Below are 19507 nucleotides of genomic sequence, written 5' to 3'. Positions count from 1 at the left end.
TAAGAAATGACAAAGTTACCGTTTTGGCCAAAATCGCATTTTAGCGAAAAAAGTCGATTTTCGGTGCGTCAAATCTTTATTTGAGCGAAATCGACGATTTCCTACGGTAGAAGTGCTCAGATGTTGCACGTGAGTCTATAGCCGAAACGGCATCAAAATTCGTTAAGAAATGACAAAGTTACCGTTTTGGCCAAAATCGCATTTTAGCGAAAAAAGTAGATTTTCGGTGCGTCAAATCTTTATTTGAGCGAAATCGACGATTTCCTACGGTAGAAGTTCTCAGATGTTGCACGTGAGTCTATAGCCGAAACGGCATCAAAATTCGTTCAGAAATGACAAAGTTACCGTTTTGGCCAAAATCGCATTTTAGCGAAAAAACTCGATTTTCAGTTAAGCGTCAAATCTTTATTTGAGCGAAATCGACGATTTCCTACGGTAGAAGTGCTCAGATGTTGCACGTGAGTCTATAGCCGAAACGGCATCAAAATTCGTTAAGAAATGACAAAGTTACCGTTTTGGCCAAAATCGCATTTTAGCGAAAAAACTCGATTTTCAGTTAAGCGTCAAATCTTTATTTGAGCGAAATCGACGATTTCCTACGGTAGAAGTGCTCAGATGTTGCACGTGAGTCTATAGCCGAAACGGCATCAAAATTCGTTAAGAAATGACAAAGTTACCGTTTTGGCCAAAATCGCATTTTAGCGAAAAAAGTCGATTTTCGGTGCGTCAAATCTTTATTTGAGCGAAATCGACGATTTCCTACGGTAGAAGTGCTCAGATGTTGCACGTGAGTCTATAGCCGAAACGGCATCAAAATTCGTTCAGAAATGACAAAGTTACCGTTTTGGCCAAAATCGCATTTTAGCGAAAAAAGTCGATTTTCAGTTAAGCGTCAAATCTTTATTTGAGCGAAATCGACGATTTCCTACGGTAGAAGTGCTCAGATGTTGCACGTGAGTCTATAGCCGAAACGGCATCAAAATTCGTTAAGAAATGACAAAGTTACCGTTTTGGCCAAAATCGCATTTTAGCGAAAAAACTCGATTTTCGGTTAAGCGTCAAATCTTTATTTGAGCGAAATCGACGATTTCCTACGGTAGAAGTGCTCAGATGTTGCACGTGAATCTATAGCCGAAACTGCATCAAAATTCGTTAAGAAATGACAAAGTTACCGTTTTGGCCAAAATCGCATTTTAGCGAAAAAACTCGATTTTCAGTTAAGCGTCAAATCTTTATTTGAGCGAAATCGACGATTTCCTACGGTAGAAGTGCTCAGATGTTGCACGTGAGTCTATAGCCGAAACGGCATCAAAATTCGTTAAGAAATGACAAAGTTACCGTTTTGGCCAAAATCGCATTTTAGCGAAAAAACTCGATTTTCGGTTAAGCGTCAAATCTTTATTTGAGCGAAATCGACGATTTCCTACGGTAGAAGTGCTCAGATGTTGCACGTGAGTCTATAGCCGAAACGGCATCAAAATTCGTTAAGAAATGACAAAGTTACCGTTTTGGCCAAAATCGCATTTTAGCGAAAAAACTCGATTTTCGGTTAAGCGTCAAATCTTTATTTGAGCGAAATCGACGATTTCCTACGGTAGAAGTGCTCAGATGTTGCACGTGAGTCTATAGCCGAAACGGCATCAAAATTCGTTAAGAAATGACAAAGTTACCGTTTTGGCCAAAATCGCATTTTTGCGAAAAAAGTCGATTTTCGTTTAAGCGTCAAATCTTTATTTGAGCGAAATCGACGATTTCCTACGGTAGAAGTGCTCAGATGTTGCACGTGAGTCTATAGCCGAAACGGCATCAAAATTCGTTAAGAAATGACAAAGTTACCGTTTTGGCCAAAATCGCATTTTAGCGAAAAAACTCGATTTTCAGTTAAGCGTCAAATCTTTATTTGAGCGAAATCGACGATTTCCTACGGTAGAAGTGCTCAGATGTTGCACGTGAGTCTATAGCCGAAACGGCATCAAAATTCGTTAAGAAATGACAAAGTTACCGTTTTGGCCAAAATCGCATTTTAGCGAAAAAACTCGATTTTCGGTTAAGCGTCAAATCTTTATTTGAGCGAAATCGACGATTTCCTACGGTAGAAGTGCTCAGATGTTGCACGTGAGTCTATAGCCGAAACGGCATCAAAATTCGTTAAGAAATGACAAAGTTACCGTTTTGGCCAAAATCGCATTTTAGCGAAAAAAGTCGATTTTCGGTGCGTCAAATCTTTATTTGAGCGAAATCGACGATTTCCTACGGTAGAAGTGCTCAGATGTTGCACGTGAGTCTATAGCCGAAACGGCATCAAAATTCGTTAAGAAATGACAAAGTTACCGTTTTGGCCAAAATCGCATTTTAGCGAAAAAACTCGATTTTCAGTTAAGCGTCAAATCTTTATTTGAGCGAAATCGACGATTTCCTACGGTAGAAGTGCTCAGATGTTGCACGTGAGTCTATAGCCGAAACGGCATCAAAATTCGTTAAGAAATGACAAAGTTACCGTTTTGGCCAAAATCGCATTTTAGCGAAAAAACTCGATTTTCTGTTAAGCGTCAAATCTTTATTTGAGCGAAATCGACGATTTCCTACGGTAGAAGTGCTCAGATGTTGCACGTGAGTCTATAGCCGAAACGGCATCAAAATTCGTTAAGAAATGACAAAGTTACCGTTTTGGCCAAAATCGCATTTTAGCGAAAAACTCGATTTTCGGTTAAGCGTCAATTTTTTATTTGAGCGAAATCGACGATTTCCTACGGTAGAAGTGCTCAGATGTTGCACGTGAGTCTATAGCCGAAACGGCATCAAAATTCGTTAAGAAATGACAAAGTTACCGTTTTGGCCAAAATCGCATTTTAGCGAAAAAAGTCGATTTCGGTGCGTCAAATCTTTATTTGAGCGAAATCGACGTTTTCCTACGGTAGAAGTGCTCAGATGTTGCACGTGAGTCTATAGCCGAAACGGCATCAAAATTCGTTAAGAAATGACAAAGTTACCGTTTTGGCCAAAATCGCATTTTAGCGAAAAAAGTCGATTTTCGGTGCGTCAAATCTTTATTTGAGCGAAATCGACGATTTCCTACGGTAGAAGTGCTCAGATGTTGCACGTGAGTCTATAGCCGAAACGGCATCAAAATTCGTTAAGAAATGACAAAGTTACCGTTTTGGCCAAAATCGCATTTTAGCGAAAAAACTCGATTTTCAGTTAAGCGTCAAATCTTTATTTGAGCGAAATCGACGATTTCCTACGGTAGAAGTGCTCAGATGTTGCACGTGAGTCTATAGCCGAAACGGCATCAAAATTCGTTAAGAAATGACAAAGTTACCGTTTTGGCCAAAATCGCATTTTAGCGAAAAAACTCGATTTTCGGTTAAGCGTCAAATCTTTATTTGAGCGAAATCGACGATTTCCTACGGTAGAAGTGCTCAGTTGTTGCACGTGAGTCTATAGCCGAAACGGCATCAAAATTCGTTAAGAAATGACAAAGTTACCGTTTTGGCCAAAATCGCATTTTAGCGAAAAAAGTCGATTTTCGGTGCGTCAAATCTTTATTTGAGCGAAATCGACGATTTCCTACGGTAGAAGTGCTCAGATGTTGCACGTGAGTCTATAGCCGAAACGGCATCAAAATTCGTTAAGAAATGACAAAGTTACCGTTTTGGCCAAAATCGCATTTTAGCGAAAAAACTCGATTTTCAGTTAAGCGTCAAATCTTTATTTGAGCGAAATCGACGATTTCCTACGGTAGAAGTGCTCAGATGTTGCACGTGAGTCTATAGCCGAAACGGCATCAAAATTCGTTAAGAAATGACAAAGTTACCGTTTTGGCCAAAATCGCATTTTAGCGAAAAAAGTCGATTTTCGGTTAAGCGTCAAATCTTTATTTGAGCGAAATCGACGATTTCCTACGGTAGAAGTGCTCAGATGTTGCACGTGAGTCTATAGCCGAAACGGCATCAAAATTCGTTAAGAAATGACAAAGTTACCGTTTTGGCCAAAATCGCATTTTAGCGAAAAAAGTCGATTTTCGGTGCGTCAAATCTTTATTTGAGCGAAATCGACGATTTCCTACGGTAGAAGTGCTCAGATGTTGCACGTGAGTCTATAGCCGAAACGGCATCAAAATTCGTTAGAAATGACAAAGTTACCGTTTTGGCCAAAATCGCATTTTAGCGAAAAAGTCGATTTTCGGTGCGTCAAATCTTTATTTGAGCGAAATCGACGATTTCCTACGGTAGAAGTGCTCAGATATTGCACGTGAGTCTATAGCCGAAACGGCATCAAAATTCGTTAAGAAATGACAAAGTTACCGTTTTGGCCAAAATCGCATTTTAGCGAAAAAACTCGATTTTCAGTTAAGCGTCAAATCTTTATTTGAGCGAAATCGACGATTTCCTACGGTAGAAGTGCTCAGATGTTGCACGTGAGTCTATAGCCGAAACGGCATCAAAATTCGTTAAGAAATGACAAAGTTACCGTTTTGGCCAAAATCGCATTTTAGCGAAAAAACTCGATTTTCGGTTAAGCGTCAAATCTTTATTTGAGCGAAATCGACGATTTCCTACGGTAGAAGTGCTCAGATGTTGCACGTGAGTCTATAGCCGAAACGGCATCAAAATTCGTTAAGAAATGACAAAGTTACCGTTTTGGCCAAAATCGCATTTTAGCGAAAAAAGTCGATTTTCGGTGCGTCAAATCTTTATTTGAGCGAAATCGACGATTTCCTACGGTAGAAGTGCTCAGATGTTGCACGTGAGTCTATAGCCGAAACGGCATCAAAATTCGTTAAGAAATGACAAAGTTACCGTTTTGGCCAAAATCGCATTTTAGCGAAAAAAGTAGATTTTCGGTGCGTCAAATCTTTATTTGAGCGAAATCGACGATTTCCTACGGTAGAAGTGCTCAGATGTTGCACGTGAGTCTATAGCCGAAACGGCATCAAAATTCGTTCAGAAATGACAAAGTTACCGTTTTGGCCAAAATCGCATTTTAGCGAAAAAAGTCGATTTCGGTGCGTCAAATCTTTATTTGAGCGAAATCGACGATTTCCTACGGTAGAAGTGCTCAGATGTTGCACGTGAGTCTATAGCCGAAACGGCATCAAAATTCGTTAAGAAATGACAAAGTTACCGTTTTGGCCAAAATCGCATTTTAGCGAAAAAACTCGATTTTCGGTGCGTCAAATGTTTATTTGAGCGAAATCGACGATTTCCTACGGTAGAAGTGCTCAGATGTTGCACGTGAGTCTATAGCCGAAACGGCATCAAAATTCGTTAAGAAATGACAAAGTTACCGTTTTGGCCAAAATCGCATTTTAGCGAAAAAACTCGATTTTCAGTTAAGCGTCAAATCTTTATTTGAGCGAAATCGACGATTTCCTACGGTAGAAGTGCTCAGATGTTGCACGTGAGTCTATAGCCGAAACGGCATCAAAATTCGTTAAGAAATGACAAAGTTACCGTTTTGGCCAAAATCGCATTTTAGCGAAAAAACTCGATTTTCGGTTAAGCGTCAAATCTTTATTTGAGCGAAATCGACGATTTCCTACGGTAGAAGTGCTCAGATGTTGCACGTGAGTCTATAGCCGAAACGGCATCAAAATTCGTTAAGAAATGACAAAGTTACCGTTTTGGCCAAAATCGCATTTTAGCGAAAAAAGTCGATTTTCGTTTAAGCGTCAAATCTTTATTTGAGCGAAATCGACGATTTCCTACGGTAGAAGTGCTCAGATGTTGCACGTGAGTCTATAGCCGAAACGGCATCAAAATTCGTTAAGAAATGACAAAGTTACCGTTTTGGCCAAAATCGCATTTTAGCGAAAAACTCGATTTTCAGTTAAGCGTCAAATCTTTATTTGAGCGAAATCGACGATTTCCTACGGTAGAAGTGCTCAGATGTTGCACGTGAGTCTATAGCCGAAACGGCATCAAAATTCGTTAAGAAATGACAAAGTTACCGTTACCGTTTTGGCCAAAATCGCATTTTAGCGAAAAAAGTCGATTTTCGGTGCGTCAAATCTTTATTTGAGCGAAATCGACGATTTCCTACGGTAGAAGTGCTCAGATGTTGCACGTGAGTCTATAGCCGAAACGGCATCAAAATTCGTTAAGAAATGACAAAGTTACCGTTTTGGCCAAAATCGCATTTTAGCGAAAAAACTCGATTTTCAGTTAAGCGTCAAATCTTTATTTGAGCGAAATCGACGATTTCCTACGGTAGAAGTGCTCAGATGTTGCACGTGAGTCTATAGCCGAAACGGCATCAAAATTCGTTAAGAAATGACAAAGTTACCGTTTTGGCCAAAATCGCATTTTAGCGAAAAAACTCGATTTTCGGTTAAGCGTCAAATCTTTATTTGAGCGAAATCGACGATTTCCTACGGTAGAAGTGCTCAGATGTTGCACGTGAGTCTATAGCCGAAACGGCATCAAAATTCGTTAAGAAATGACAAAGTTACCGTTTTGGCCAAAATCGCATTTTAGCGAAAAAACTCGATTTTCGGTTAAGCGTCAAATCTTTATTTGAGCGAAATCGACGATTTCCTACGGTAGAAGTGCTCAGATGTTGCACGTGAGTCTATAGCCGAAACGGCATCAAAATTCGTTAAGAAATGACAAAGTTACCGTTTTGGCCAAAATCGCATTTTAGCGAAAAAAGTCGATTTTCGGTGCGTCAAATCTTTATTTGAGCGAAATCGACGATTTCCTACGGTAGAAGTGCTCAGATGTTGCACGTGAGTCTATAGCCGAAACGGCATCAAAATTCGTTAAGAAATGACAAAGTTACCGTTTTGGCCAAAATCGCATTTTAGCGAAAAAAGTAGATTTTCGGTGCGTCAAATCTTTATTTGAGCGAAATCGACGATTTCCTACGGTAGAAGTGCTCAGATGTTGCACGTGAGTCTATAGCCGAAACGGCATCAAAATTCGTTCAGAAATGACAAAGTTACCGTTTTGGCCAAAATCGCATTTTAGCGAAAAAAGTCGATTTTCGGTGCGTCAAATCTTTATTTGAGCGAAATCGACGATTTCCTACGGTAGAAGTGCTCAGATGTTGCACGTGAGTCTATAGCCGAAACGGCATCAAAATTCGTTAAGAAATGACAAAGTTACCGTTTTGGCCAAAATCGCATTTTAGCGAAAAAAGTCGATTTTCGGTTAAGCGTCAAATCTTTATTTGAGCGAAATCGACGATTTCCTACGGTAGAAGTGCTCAGATGTTGCACGTGAGTCTATAGCCGAAACGGCATCAAAATTCGTTAAGAAATGACAAAGTTACCGTTTTGGCCAAAATCGCATTTTAGCGAAAAAAGTCGATTTTCGGTGCGTCAAATCTTTATTTGAGCGAAATCGACGATTTCCTACGGTAGAAGTGCTCAGATGTTGCACGTGAGTCTATAGCCGAAACGGCATCAAAATTCGTTAAGAAATGACAAAGTTACCGTTTTGGCCAAAATCGCATTTTAGCGAAAAAGTCGATTTTCGGTGCGTCAAATCTTTATTTGAGCGAAATCGACGATTTCCTACGGTAGAAGTGCTCAGATATTGCACGTGAGTCTATAGCTGAAACGGCATCAAAATTCGTTAAGAAATGACAAAGTTACCGTTTTGGCCAAAATCGCATTTTAGCGAAAAAACTCGATTTTCAGTTAAGCGTCAAATCTTTATTTGAGCGAAATCGACGATTTCCTACGGTAGAAGTGCTCAGATGTTGCACGTGAGTCTATAGCCGAAACGGCATCAAAATTCGTTAAGAAATGACAAAGTTACCGTTTTGGCCAAAATCGCATTTTAGCGAAAAAACTCGATTTTCGGTAAGCGTCAAATCTTTATTTGAGCGAAATCGACGATTTCCTACGGTAGAAGTGCTCAGATGTTGCACGTGAGTCTATAGCCGAAACGGCATCAAAATTCGTTAAGAAATGACAAAGTTACCGTTTTGGCCAAAATCGCATTTTAGCGAAAAAAGTCGATTTTCGGTGCGTCAAATCTTTATTTGAGCGAAATCGACGATTTCCTACGGTAGAAGTGCTCAGATGTTGCACGTGAGTCTATAGCCGAAACGGCATCAAAATTCGTTAAGAAATGACAAAGTTACCGTTTTGGCCAAAATCGCATTTTAGCGAAAAAAGTCGATTTTCGGTGCGTCAAATCTTTATTTGAGCGAAATCGACGATTTCCTACGGTAGAAGTGCTCAGATGTTGCACGTGAGTCTATAGCCGAAACGGCATCAAAATTCGTTAAGAAATGACAAAGTTACCGTTTTGGCCAAAATCGCATTTTAGCGAAAAAACTCGATTTTCGGTGCGTCAAATCTTTATTTGAGCGAAATCGACGATTTCCTACGGTAGAAGTGCTCAGATGTTGCACGTGAGTCTATAGCCGAAACGGCATCAAAATTCGTTAAGAAATGACAAAGTTACCGTTTTGGCCAAAATCGCATTTTAGCGAAAAAACTCGATTTTCGGTTAAGCGTCAAATGTTTATTTGAGCGAAATCGACGATTTCCTACGGTAGAAGTGCTCAGATGTTGCACGTGAGTCTATAGCCGAAACGGCATCAAAATTCGTTAAGAAATGACAAAGTTACCGTTTTGGCCAAAATCGCATTTTAGCGAAAAAACTCGATTTTCGGTTAAGCGTCAAATCTTTATTTGAGCGAAATCGACGATTTCCTACGGTAGAAGTGCTCAGATGTTGCACGTGAGTCTATAGCCGAAACGGCATCAAAATTCGTTAAGAAATGACAAAGTTACCGTTTTGGCCAAAATCGCATTTTAGCGAAAAAAGTCGATTTTCGGTTAAGCGTCAAATCTTTATTTGAGCGAAATCGACGATTTCCTACGGTAGAAGTGCTCAGATGTTGCACGTGAGTCTATAGCCGAAACGGCATCAAAATTCGTTAAGAAATGACAAAGTTAGTACTCTGCGTTGATCACTGGCTTACTCTCAGAATGTGTATCGCATTTTAGCGAAAAAAGTCGATTTTCGTTTAAGCGTCAAATCTTTATTTGAGCGAAATCGACGATTTCCTACGGTAGAAGTGCTCAGATGTTGCACGTGAGTCTATAGCCGAAACGGCATCAAAATTCGTTAAGAAATGACAAAGTTAGCGAAAAAACTCGATTTTCGGTTAAGCGTCAAATCTTTATTTGAGCGAAATCGACGATTTCCTACGGTAGAAGTGCTCAGATGTTGCACGTGAATCTATAGCCGAAACTGCATCAAAATTCGTTAAGAAATGACAAAGTTACCGTTTTGGCCAAAATCGCATTTTAGCGAAAAAACTCGATTTTCAGTTAAGCGTCAAATCTTTATTTGAGCGAAATCGACGATTTCCTACGGTAGAAGTGCTCAGATGTTGCACGTGAGTCTATAGCCGAAATGGCATCAAAATTCGTTAAGAAATGACAAAGTTACCGTTTTGGCCAAAATCGCATTTTAGCGAAAAAACTCGATTTTCGGTTAAGCGTCAAATCTTTATTTGAGCGAAATCGACGATTTCCTACGGTAGAAGTGCTCAGATGTTGCACGTGAGTCTATAGCCGAAACGGCATCAAAATTCGTTAAGAAATGACAAAGTTACCGTTTTGGCCAAAATCGCATTTTAGCGAAAAAACTCGATTTTCGGTTAAGCGTCAAATCTTTATTTGAGCGAAATCGACGATTTCCTACGGTAGAAGTGCTCAGATGTTGCACGTGAGTCTATAGCCGAAACGGCATCAAAATTCGTTAAGAAATGACAAAGTTACCGTTTTGGCCAAAATCGCATTTTAGCGAAAAAAGTCGATTTTCGTTTAAGCGTCAAATCTTTATTTGAGCGAAATCGACGATTTCCTACGGTAGAAGTGCTCAGATGTTGCACGTGAGTCTATAGCCGAAACGGCATCAAAATTCGTTAAGAAATGACAAAGTTACCGTTTTGGCCAAAATCGCATTTTAGCGAAAAAACTCGATTTTCAGTTAAGCGTCAAATCTTTATTTGAGCGAAATCGACGATTTCCTACGGTAGAAGTGCTCAGATGTTGCACGTGAGTCTATAGCCGAAACGGCATCAAAATTCGTTAAGAAATGACAAAGTTACCGTTTTGGCCAAAATCGCATTTTAGCGAAAAAAGTCGATTTTCGGTGCGTCAAATCTTTATTTGAGCGAAATCGACGATTTCCTACGGTAGAAGTGCTCAGATGTTGCACGTGAGTCTATAGCCGAAACGGCATCAAAATTCGTTAAGAAATGACAAAGTTACCGTTTTGGCCAAAATCGCATTTTAGCGAAAAAACTCGATTTTCAGTTAAGCGTCAAATCTTTATTTGAGCGAAATCGACGATTTCCTACGGTAGAAGTGCTCAGATGTTGCACGTGAGTCTATAGCCGAAACGGCATCAAAATTCGTTAAGAAATGACAAAGTTACCGTTTTGGCCAAAATCGCATTTTAGCGAAAAAACTCGATTTTCGGTTAAGCGTCAAATCTTTATTTGAGCGAAATCGACGATTTCCTACGGTAGAAGTGCTCAGATGTTGCACGTGAGTCTATAGCCGAAACGGCATCAAAATTCGTTAAGAAATGACAAAGTTACCGTTTTGGCCAAAATCGCATTTTAGCGAAAAAACTCGATTTTCGGGTACGGCAGACATAGGAAAAATGGCTGTGATCGAAAAATTTGTTTCGAAATCCGTTTCGAAAGCCCTAAATGTGTTTCGTGCGAAACAAATTTATTTCGAACTGATAAAATCGTTTCAACATAAATAATTTCTTTTTTTCACTTAACATTTTTTTCATTAAAATCGTTTCCAATTCAATAAATAGTTTTTTCATCTTAGCAGTTTTTAATGACAAATATGTTGCCAAATTTTCGTAACAATTTTTTTAACACTAGATGATGACAAAGAGCATTTTTTGAAATCGCTAATCCAGCTAAAATTATTTGTATCAATTACGAAATTTGCTTTAGTCATTAAATCAGCTTCCAAGCCTTTTTCAAGTAACAACCGTGTTTTGAAAAACTGTTTCAAGAAACGATTTTTGCGTAAAAACGGTTTTAAAAAATAAATTTAATTGCAAAACCGTATCAAGAAACAAATTTATTTCTAAATCTGTTTTATTTGTTTCAAAACCGTTTCAAGAACAAATTTTTTTCTTAAACCGTTTGACGAAAAGAATTTGATTTTAAAACTGTTTCAATAAATTGTAAAAAAGAACATAAACTAGAAAATAAATTTGATTGCAAAGTTTTTTCAAGAAACAAATTTGTTTCAAAGGCAGTTTGAAAAAATAATCATTATTATAAGACTGACAATATCGCGTTGTAAAACAAACGAAAGACAAAGCGTAATTTTTGCATAGAACAAATGTTTACAGGACCACATCAACTTTGCTTCAAAAACCCTTTTAAGAAACAGATTTGTTTTAAAAACCGTTTCACGAAACGCCTTTGCCTTAAAAAAATGTTTCAACAATTAAATTTATTTCTAAATCTGTTTTAAGAAACGTATTTGTTTCAAAACGTTTCGAAAAACAAATTTCTTCCACAAACCGTTTGACGAAAAGAATTTGATTTTAAAACTGTTTCAATAAATTGTAAAAAAGAACATAAACTAGCTTTATATTAAATACTGGCAATACCTGCTGGCAGGCGGCCTCCGTTAAAGCTTGCCCCTCAAATCCGACCATCACCTCGGCGAGTCTGTCGACCTTGTCTCATCCTGGGAGGCCACGCGCGTCGACGGCGGTGTCCGACTACAAGAAAAAAAAAATATTAGGCCGTTGGTTACGAATTACGATGCGTTATGAAAAAGCAAATAAGTTGCGATATTTACCTTGTATCCGTCGTACCGGCCTGGAATGTCGAGAAACTCGAGACTGAAGTATTCTATGCCCGAATCGGCGTCCTCCAACAGCTCGTTCTCCGACGGAACGCTCTCGTTGGCCTCCGTCTTGAGACTTTCCACGACGCTGTGGAGACTGATGCCCGACTCGGTCAAAAGGTACTCGATCCCGATTTTCTCTCCCGTGTATTGGCCCGGCGGCCTGAAGGCGGAAAGCAGCGACCTGGTGTGCACAGCAGCAGAAAGACGGCTTGCGGCTTCCTGTAGCGCCACGTTGGAGCTGCGCATGACCGTCTTTTCGGGCCAGTCGACGGCGGCGTCGCGCCTGTCCGCATTCCACCTGGTGATGCCATCAAGCAAGTAGGCTTGGAAATTGGACCTGGACCCGCTCGCCGACGTTCCTGCAGTACAGAAAAATTGCTTTCAAACTTGACAAAAAAAGACAGAGCTGAAAAGACAAAGAACCCCGAGAAAAGCGGTAAAGCTTACCGGGTATGAACCGATTGAGGTGGAGATGAAAGCACTCCAACGAAGTCGAACCCCGTGCGCAGCGGTAGACGGGAAGTTTGACGTCCCCTTTGTTGAGGTTTCCCGTGAGGGTGTAAAGGGAAACACCCACGTCTTACCATTTTAAGGCGTGTTGTTGCCGATTGGGAATGCCTGGTTGCGACGATGTAAAAACTGACATTTGCTTCGTTTTCGTTGAATAAAACAAAGGCCCGAAGGAGGTTTTCGCGTTTTCGAAAGTCTTTTCAACTGAATATGGCAAATTAACGTTGGGTCGAGTCCGATTGCGACGGATATCGACAGGCTTGCAAAGAGAGCGAGAAGTCGGCGAAAATTGAGCGTTGAGGTGGGAAATTTTTTTCGACGACTTTGAGCAGCAAGACAAAGACGGGCGCGGTTTGAAGCAAGACAAAAGGGATGTCGTTTTGTCAGTCGATGGCGAAGGCCACACAGCTAGAAAGAAAGTTCACTCCAACTGCGTCATATGTTAAAAGAAACAAGGCGGCCGCGTGGGGTGGTTAGAGAGCGTTGCTAGGTCGAAGGCGGAATTCGCAGCTAATCGCGAAACGGGCAAAGTTTGTCGTTGAAAGAGAAAAAGAGAAACGAAACGGCGGCAAGAGCAGCAAGAGCAGCCAAGGCAAAGGTGTGAGCTGAGCGGGTTGTTACGTCACAGCGGACCCGGGAGTGGCGAGTTTCGTATCTCGCTATGCTTTAAAGGAAAAAAGGAGCTTTAGTATTGAAGGTTTGGGGCGAGCGAGGGAAAAGGCGGCTGAAACTTTACAAACCTTCAATTTAAAAAAAAAATGTTCCAATTCTTTTCACAAATTCTCGGCACTAGTTAAAAAAATGTAAAAAATATATACCGAAAAAAACGTAGTTTTTCGATTTGAACGATCTCTTCGTAAGAGGCAAAAAATCAGATTATTGGGCGTTAACATAAAAACAGCCGCTTCAAAAGGTTGCCGCCGCCAACAAGCTTAAGCAACAAATTCTGTAACGAAAATGCGCTGATTTTGTTGGTAATGTTGTGTTTTTTGCTGTCACGTTTTGCTCATTTAAAATGAAAAAAAAACAATATTTTGTTTATGTTTGTATTGGCGTGTTTTTTTATTGACATTATTGGCAGCAAGCAAGCTAGCTCGCTTGAAAAACAATATCCTATTACGTTGAAAAAGACGAGAAAAAAGCACGTGACACATTTGCCGCGAAACGCCACGCCGCTTGCCTTTTTCTTAGCATTGCGACATACCAACTTGACGGCACTCCGAGGACGCTGTGACGTCACAAGCAAGCTTCCTGTCAAACTGCTGTGTTGCAAAACTTTGCTTTTACAGCCGGTTTTGGAAAAGAAAAACAACTCGTTAGAATATAGACCAGTGGTTCCCAACGCATGGGTCGCGACCCAAAGTTGGGTCGCCTGATTATTTTGGGTGGTCGCTTGTTTTTCAGGCATATTGTATCTTTTCACAAAACTGGAAATCATAATCACAAAATAGGAACACTAAACAGCGAAACCGGCTGAAAGTTAAAGCTGTCACCCGGGAAAAATAATCTTCGTTTAGTTTTGCAGATGGCGAAAGGCGTGCTTGAAATTCAGCGTCCGTACATGAAACTTAAGACACTGCGCTGCAGATAGTCGAATTAAAATTTTCCCAAAATCATTCACACATATTTCATCGTATTCGATTAGTTTTTCGCCAGAAGTTAACGATTGCACACTAAGCGGTTCGCACTGGCGCTTGGCATGAGCGTCAACGACACACGTGATTGTTTTTGCTTGACGTCAAATTTTTCTGGTTAGTTTTTATAACATTATTAAAATCGCAATTGTATGACGTCATTATTTCAACTTGAAACACTTTTTTGTACTAAGCGCTTTACGACTCTCAGCGTAAAATCAAATGACAGCGCAACTATATAAAGTTAAATCAACTGTTGTTTCTCCAAACATCTCAGAATTTATGGCTTCAATTACTGTGTGAGTTTTAGGTTTCGAACATAAAAACTACTTCTGTTACAAGCGCGCTGCATGTTGAAGGCACGACCACAGGCGGCCGTGGTAACGCCAATTTGCGACTCTAAGCGTAAAATCGAATTATAGCACAACTATATAACCTAATCGAACAGTTGTTTCTCCAAACATCTCAGAATTTATGTCTTTAATTATTGTGTGAGTTTTAGGTTTTCAACTTGAAAACTACTTTTGTAACAAGCGCGCTTCTTAAGCATTTTGAAGTCTCGACCACAGGCGGCCGTGGTAACGCCAGTTTGCGACTCTAAGCGTAAACTCGAATTATAGCACAACTATAAAACCTAATCGAACAGTTGTTTCTCCAAACATCTCAGAATTTATGTCTTTAATTATTGTGTGAGTTTTAGGTTTTCAACTTGAAAACTACTTTTGTAACAAGCGCGCTTCTTTAGCATTTTGGACGCTCGACCACAGGCGGCCGTGGTAACGCCAGTTTGCGACTCTAAGCGTAAACTCGAATTATAGCACAACTATATAACCTAATCGAACAGTTGTTTCTCCAAACATCTCAGAATTTATGTCTTTAATTATTGTGTGAGTTTTAGGTTTTCAACTTGAAAACTACTTTTGTAACAAGCGCGCTTCTTTAGCATTTTGGACGCTCGACCACAGGCGGCCGTGGTAACGCCAGTTTGCGACTCTAAGCGTAAACTCGAATTATAGCACAACTATATAACCTAATCGAACAGTTGTTTCTCCAAACATCTCAGAATTTATGTCTTTAATTATTGTGTGAGTTTTAGGTTTCGAACTTAAAAACTACTTCTGTAATAAGCGCGATTCATAAGCATTTTCTGGGCAAAAAGCCAGATTTTGAAATTTTGTGTCAAAAAAAAAACAAAACTGGCAAGCCTTGTACGAATGTCCATTCTGTCCTTTTTAAGTGTAAGTCTGTGGTTCGCACTTTTTTATATTACAATTACTTGATTGATTTATTTTTTGTATTCCGTAACTATAGAAATTACCGTGTAGGACCTGTTCCAAAGAGGAATCTGAAATATATTACTATATAGAATACAAAAAGAATATTCTAAATCAAAAAAAAAAATGTAACGGCCTAACAAAGCGGTTTGAAATGAGCCGCGTGCTGGGTTAAATTGCTTGGCAGGCCGGATGCCGTACGCGGGTTTTATTAAGTTTCAATAATTTCTATTTGCAGCAAAACAAACTTGAAGTTCGCATAGAAAAAGGTTGTAATAAAAAATTTACTGAACATATGTTTTTTTAAGGCCGGTCGGCGACAAAATTTCAGTTTTAACCGGTCCGCATTGTAAAATTTGCCGACCCCTGAGGTAAACGAACAGTTGTTTCTCCAAATATCTCAGAACAAATATTGTGAATGACAATTTTAGACCTCAAGTCAACAATATGTTTTTAATTAACAATGTACCATTGCCTATGTCGCAGACTAGATCGATGTACAATCCCCAAAGTAGCCGCTAACTTTACGTTCTCGAGCAAGACGTTAATTGGACAGTACGACAATCAGTATAAGGCAAACAGGAATGCACACCAAGTGCTCGCATAAGGCTAGGCTGCAACCCAGACGCAATTCAAAACGACATCGCACACAAAGATATCGCAATGAGCTGAGAAAACGACGGCTTCGAAATTTACACAATGTCCTATTCCCCAAGGAAAACCAAGTCGGCGGGTAGCCGATCTCAAAGTTGGGAAGTTTTAAATATCAGCCTGACGACCACAAAAAAGAGTAATTTTTGCTTAATAATTCCTTAATATTAAAAGCCGAGCATTCAAAAATATAAAAATTGCATTTTAGTTTTAGAATATTGGGAACGTGTCTATGCAACATTTGAACTGGGTTAGTAAAATATCGCATTTATTGCAGCGGCTTAAACTCTAAGCTCCTAAGAATCATCGTTTTCAGTGTCTAGAATACACGAAACGTAAATTTAAATGGGCACCGCCCGTACTCGCTGAAGGTTGTTCATACCACACCCCAGCCCCAGCCCCCCTAGGTTATTTGAGTTGCTGATCATCAATGGCGTATTCCGAGGAGGGCGGACCTTCCTTTTTGTAAGTGATATAATTCTTTTTTGGTTCGTTTTTGTCATGGTTTACAAACTCTCCGATGCGGCAATGTTTTTAATGGTAACGGGTCTTAAGCTATTGCGAAACCAATATAAAACGAAAAACGCCGTTTTAGCCTACGTCCTTTGTTTGGTCGACCGTAAACGCAGGATACTTTTTTCTCTTTCGTTATTGCTTCAGGGTGGATAAGAGAGTGCGTATTCGACAATTAAAAACGCTACGATAAACTTCTTTCTTTTTTATCTTGCTAAAAACGTCGAGTTAGGCAGCTCATCATCCTCGCTGTTCGCTGTCTGCGCTAATATCCAATGATGGTGTAACAACGGCATTTTTTTAACTGAAGCAGTTTCCTAAAAGGTAAACTGTTACTGTCTTGCACGTTTCCAAGTCGTGATTTTTATTTTATGATAATTATCACAATTTTTTCCCGGTAAGCATATTCTAAGACCACGTATTTAGTGTACAATTGACGCGACTTATTTTCCCTCGACAGCAGCTTGTATTTTGCTGACTTGGCATACTACTGCTTGCGCAGATGTTGCGCTAATCGTGACATAATGACACCCGGGAAAAATAATCTTCGTTTAGTTTTGCAGATGGCGAAATGCGTGCTTGAAACTCAGCGTCCGTATATGAAACTTAAGACACTGCGCTGCAGATAGTCGAATTAAAATTTTCCCAAAATCATTCACAAATATTTCACCGTATTCGTTTAGTTTAAGCTGGGCCGCAATCTTCGACTCGAGGGGGGTAAAGGGGGGAAAAGCCCAGCGGCGCAATAAGGCCGGGGGAAATCCTGCCGGCCAATTTTTTTAACGATTGGGGGAAGACGATCTTCTTTGTTCTTTACTCTAGCGCTCCGCTTTAAAAAAATTCATTTATTTTGCAAAATAATAATATTGTTTTTGTTTTTTTTTGGCAAAATGCGTTTTTTGGGCAAAAAATTGTTCTTTTTTTGCAAATTTTAGTTTTTTCTTGACAAAAAAATTGTCCATCTCGTTTTTTATGCAAAACAAAGTCTACTTTTGTGTATTGTTGTGCCTCGTGTATTAGGTATTTCTCCAAGCCCTATTTTATTCATGTCGCACGCAACAAAAAACACTTGTCATTCCTAAACCGCTGCAAATTTTTTCGACGGCTATTTTGATGACTCAAAAACTGCTCAATTCCCGCTACAAAGCCTGACTTAACCAACTGCGTAGCACCAAGGTTGTTTGTCGGAATATGCGAGGTTTTTAATGAATTCGGCAAAAATAACGCAACAAATCACGGCACACAGATACACATTGCGGGAACGAATACAGCATATAGAATACACAGTGCGGGAAAAAATATAGCATATAGAGAATACACAGTGCTTTTTAATGAATTCGGCAAAAATAACGCAACAAATCACGGCACACAGATACACATTGCGGGAACGAATACAGCATATAGAATACACAGTGCGGGAAAAAATATAGCTTATAGAGAATACACAGTGCGGGAACACCAGGCAAGATACGAGAAAAAAACAGTGATATTGCGAATCAAAGGCACGTTAATTCAACGAAGCTGCCGGCGTGGCATCGGCAGCTTTGCGGGCTCGCCGCATATCGCGCTTTTGGGCCTGCCACTCCTTCAGCGGGATTTGCTCCGGCTCGTTTGGGCAGTACGCCTGACCGTAGTACTGCGAATGACCGGTGATCTTTACAGCGGCTAACCCGCACTTTTTGCAGTCGTACTGCTTGCTAGGCATCGCGGCGGGTTGCGGGAGGCCAAGGCGGGCGGCCTCGATTCACTGCTGCTTGCGGCGCCGGTCAACGGTGGTGCGCAACATGTATCTCGCGGCGGGGAGTTCTCTGGAAAATAAACAACAGTTGCACGTTAAGCATGATGAAAAAGTCTGCGATAGATAAGCACAAACACAACTGCACGCATAATTACCTGGCATATCGTTGGAAGTGGAAGCTGGACTTTGCGGAGGCGCCTGCCGCTTTCTGACGGCAGCAAGCCCGACCGTGTCTTCCGGATGGGGCAGTTGCAGGGTTGGCTGCGCTCACGGTGTCGGCGAGACCGGACGTCGCAGGATAGCGGGCAGCGATTCGGCGCTGATCGTTGTGGCCACAGGACACGGAGTACCCTGCAGCAACGTCTTCTGGGAGGAAAGCCGCGTCCGGTCCTTGTACCTAAGTACATGACAAGGGGTAAATTCACTGTTGTTTTAAGTAGTACAAATTACCAAAAACGCCACTCAACACTTGTTTACTGTCGTTTCGTTGACAGGAAGCAGTTGCAAGCCGGTCCGTTCGTACACGCGGCTGTTGATCAAGCTACGACGGAGCTCGTTGTACTTGATTACAACTGTCTTCCACTGCGACATCTAGTAGTGGCCGGACGTTGCTTTCGTCGGGGACATAGGGCGATCGCGTCGCATGAAAATGGCCGACATGAGCCGAGAGTGCGAAAGCCGCTTCGCCACCGCTGGTGAACGCCCTGTCGCAAAAGGAAGGGTTAGGTAAAGCAACCAAGCAAAGGCAGCAGTGGCGCAAACCACAGGCACGTACCTGGCAGCCGTTTGCGCGCCGACGTGATGCGTCTTGCACTTGACGCGGCGGAACCTCCCGGTCGACGATTCGGGGAACTTTTGGGCAAATTTTAGTGGCCGCTTGTCCATTTCATCGAGGTCCTGCCACAACTCGACGATCTGCTGGCAGGCGGCCTCCGTTAAAGCTTGCCCCTCAAATCCGACCATCACTTCGGCGAGTCTGTCGACCTTGTCCCATCCTGGGAGGCCACGCGCGTCGACGGCGGTGTCCGCGTCGACGGCGGTGTCCGACTGCAAGAAAAAAAATGATAAACCTTTGAACCGCCAAGCAGCATCTCTGCATTTTTATATTAGTGGATGGAATGAGCATTAAATTTGTACAACAGTTGTTGAACAAATTGTTAAGTTATACTTTATTAATACTTGAGCTTGTTAATATTTTAAGTTGTTGCTCTTTGTTTATATATGTTTTTAAACAACTATTAAATACCCCACCTTGAAAATCATTAAGTATAGCACTTATAAATATATATTTTGTTGTTTTTATTCATTTGTTCTCTTTATTACT

At 40.7% G+C, this 19507-nt stretch overlaps 1 protein-coding gene across 1 annotated transcript; it reads right to left on the bottom strand.

Annotated features, from left to right (window-relative positions):
- Positions 1 to 18115: 18115 nt before the first annotated feature.
- On the bottom strand, positions 18116 to 19199 carry LOC146145124 (uncharacterized). Its single transcript, XM_083390170.1, has 4 exons — positions 18959 to 19199; positions 18661 to 18887; positions 18339 to 18580; positions 18116 to 18253 (listed from the first exon to the last, which is right to left on the bottom strand). The coding sequence occupies exons 2-4, from the start codon at positions 18772 to 18774 to the stop codon at positions 18190 to 18192; spliced, it is 420 nt and encodes a 139-aa protein (XP_083246296.1). The 5' UTR covers positions 18775 to 18887; positions 18959 to 19199; the 3' UTR covers positions 18116 to 18189.
- Positions 19200 to 19507: the final 308 nt, after the last annotated feature.

This window comes from Ascidiella aspersa, chromosome 5, assembly GCF_963924565.1.
Source record: "Ascidiella aspersa chromosome 5, kaAscAspe10.2, whole genome shotgun sequence".
Classification (NCBI taxonomy): Eukaryota; Metazoa; Chordata; class Ascidiacea; order Phlebobranchia; family Ascidiidae; genus Ascidiella; species Ascidiella aspersa.
The sequence above is the reverse complement of the archived record's forward strand: the minus strand, read 5'-3'. Positions and strand labels throughout refer to the sequence as shown.

What these genes read in the sequence shown, in the direction of transcription:
- LOC146145124 (XM_083390170.1), bottom strand. Translation starts at nt 18,774, where the DNA reads ATGTCGCAGTGGAAGACAGTTGTAATCAAGTACAACGAGCTCCGTCGT. An exon ending in TTCCTGTCAACGAAACGACA is followed by an intron (nt 18,581 to 18,660) that starts GTAAACAAGTGT and finishes TCATGTACTTAG; the next exon opens with GTACAAGGACCGGACGCGGC. An exon ending in CACTTCCAACGATATGCCAG is followed by an intron (nt 18,254 to 18,338) that starts GTAATTATGCGT and finishes TTTATTTTCCAG; the next exon opens with AGAACTCCCCGCCGCGAGAT.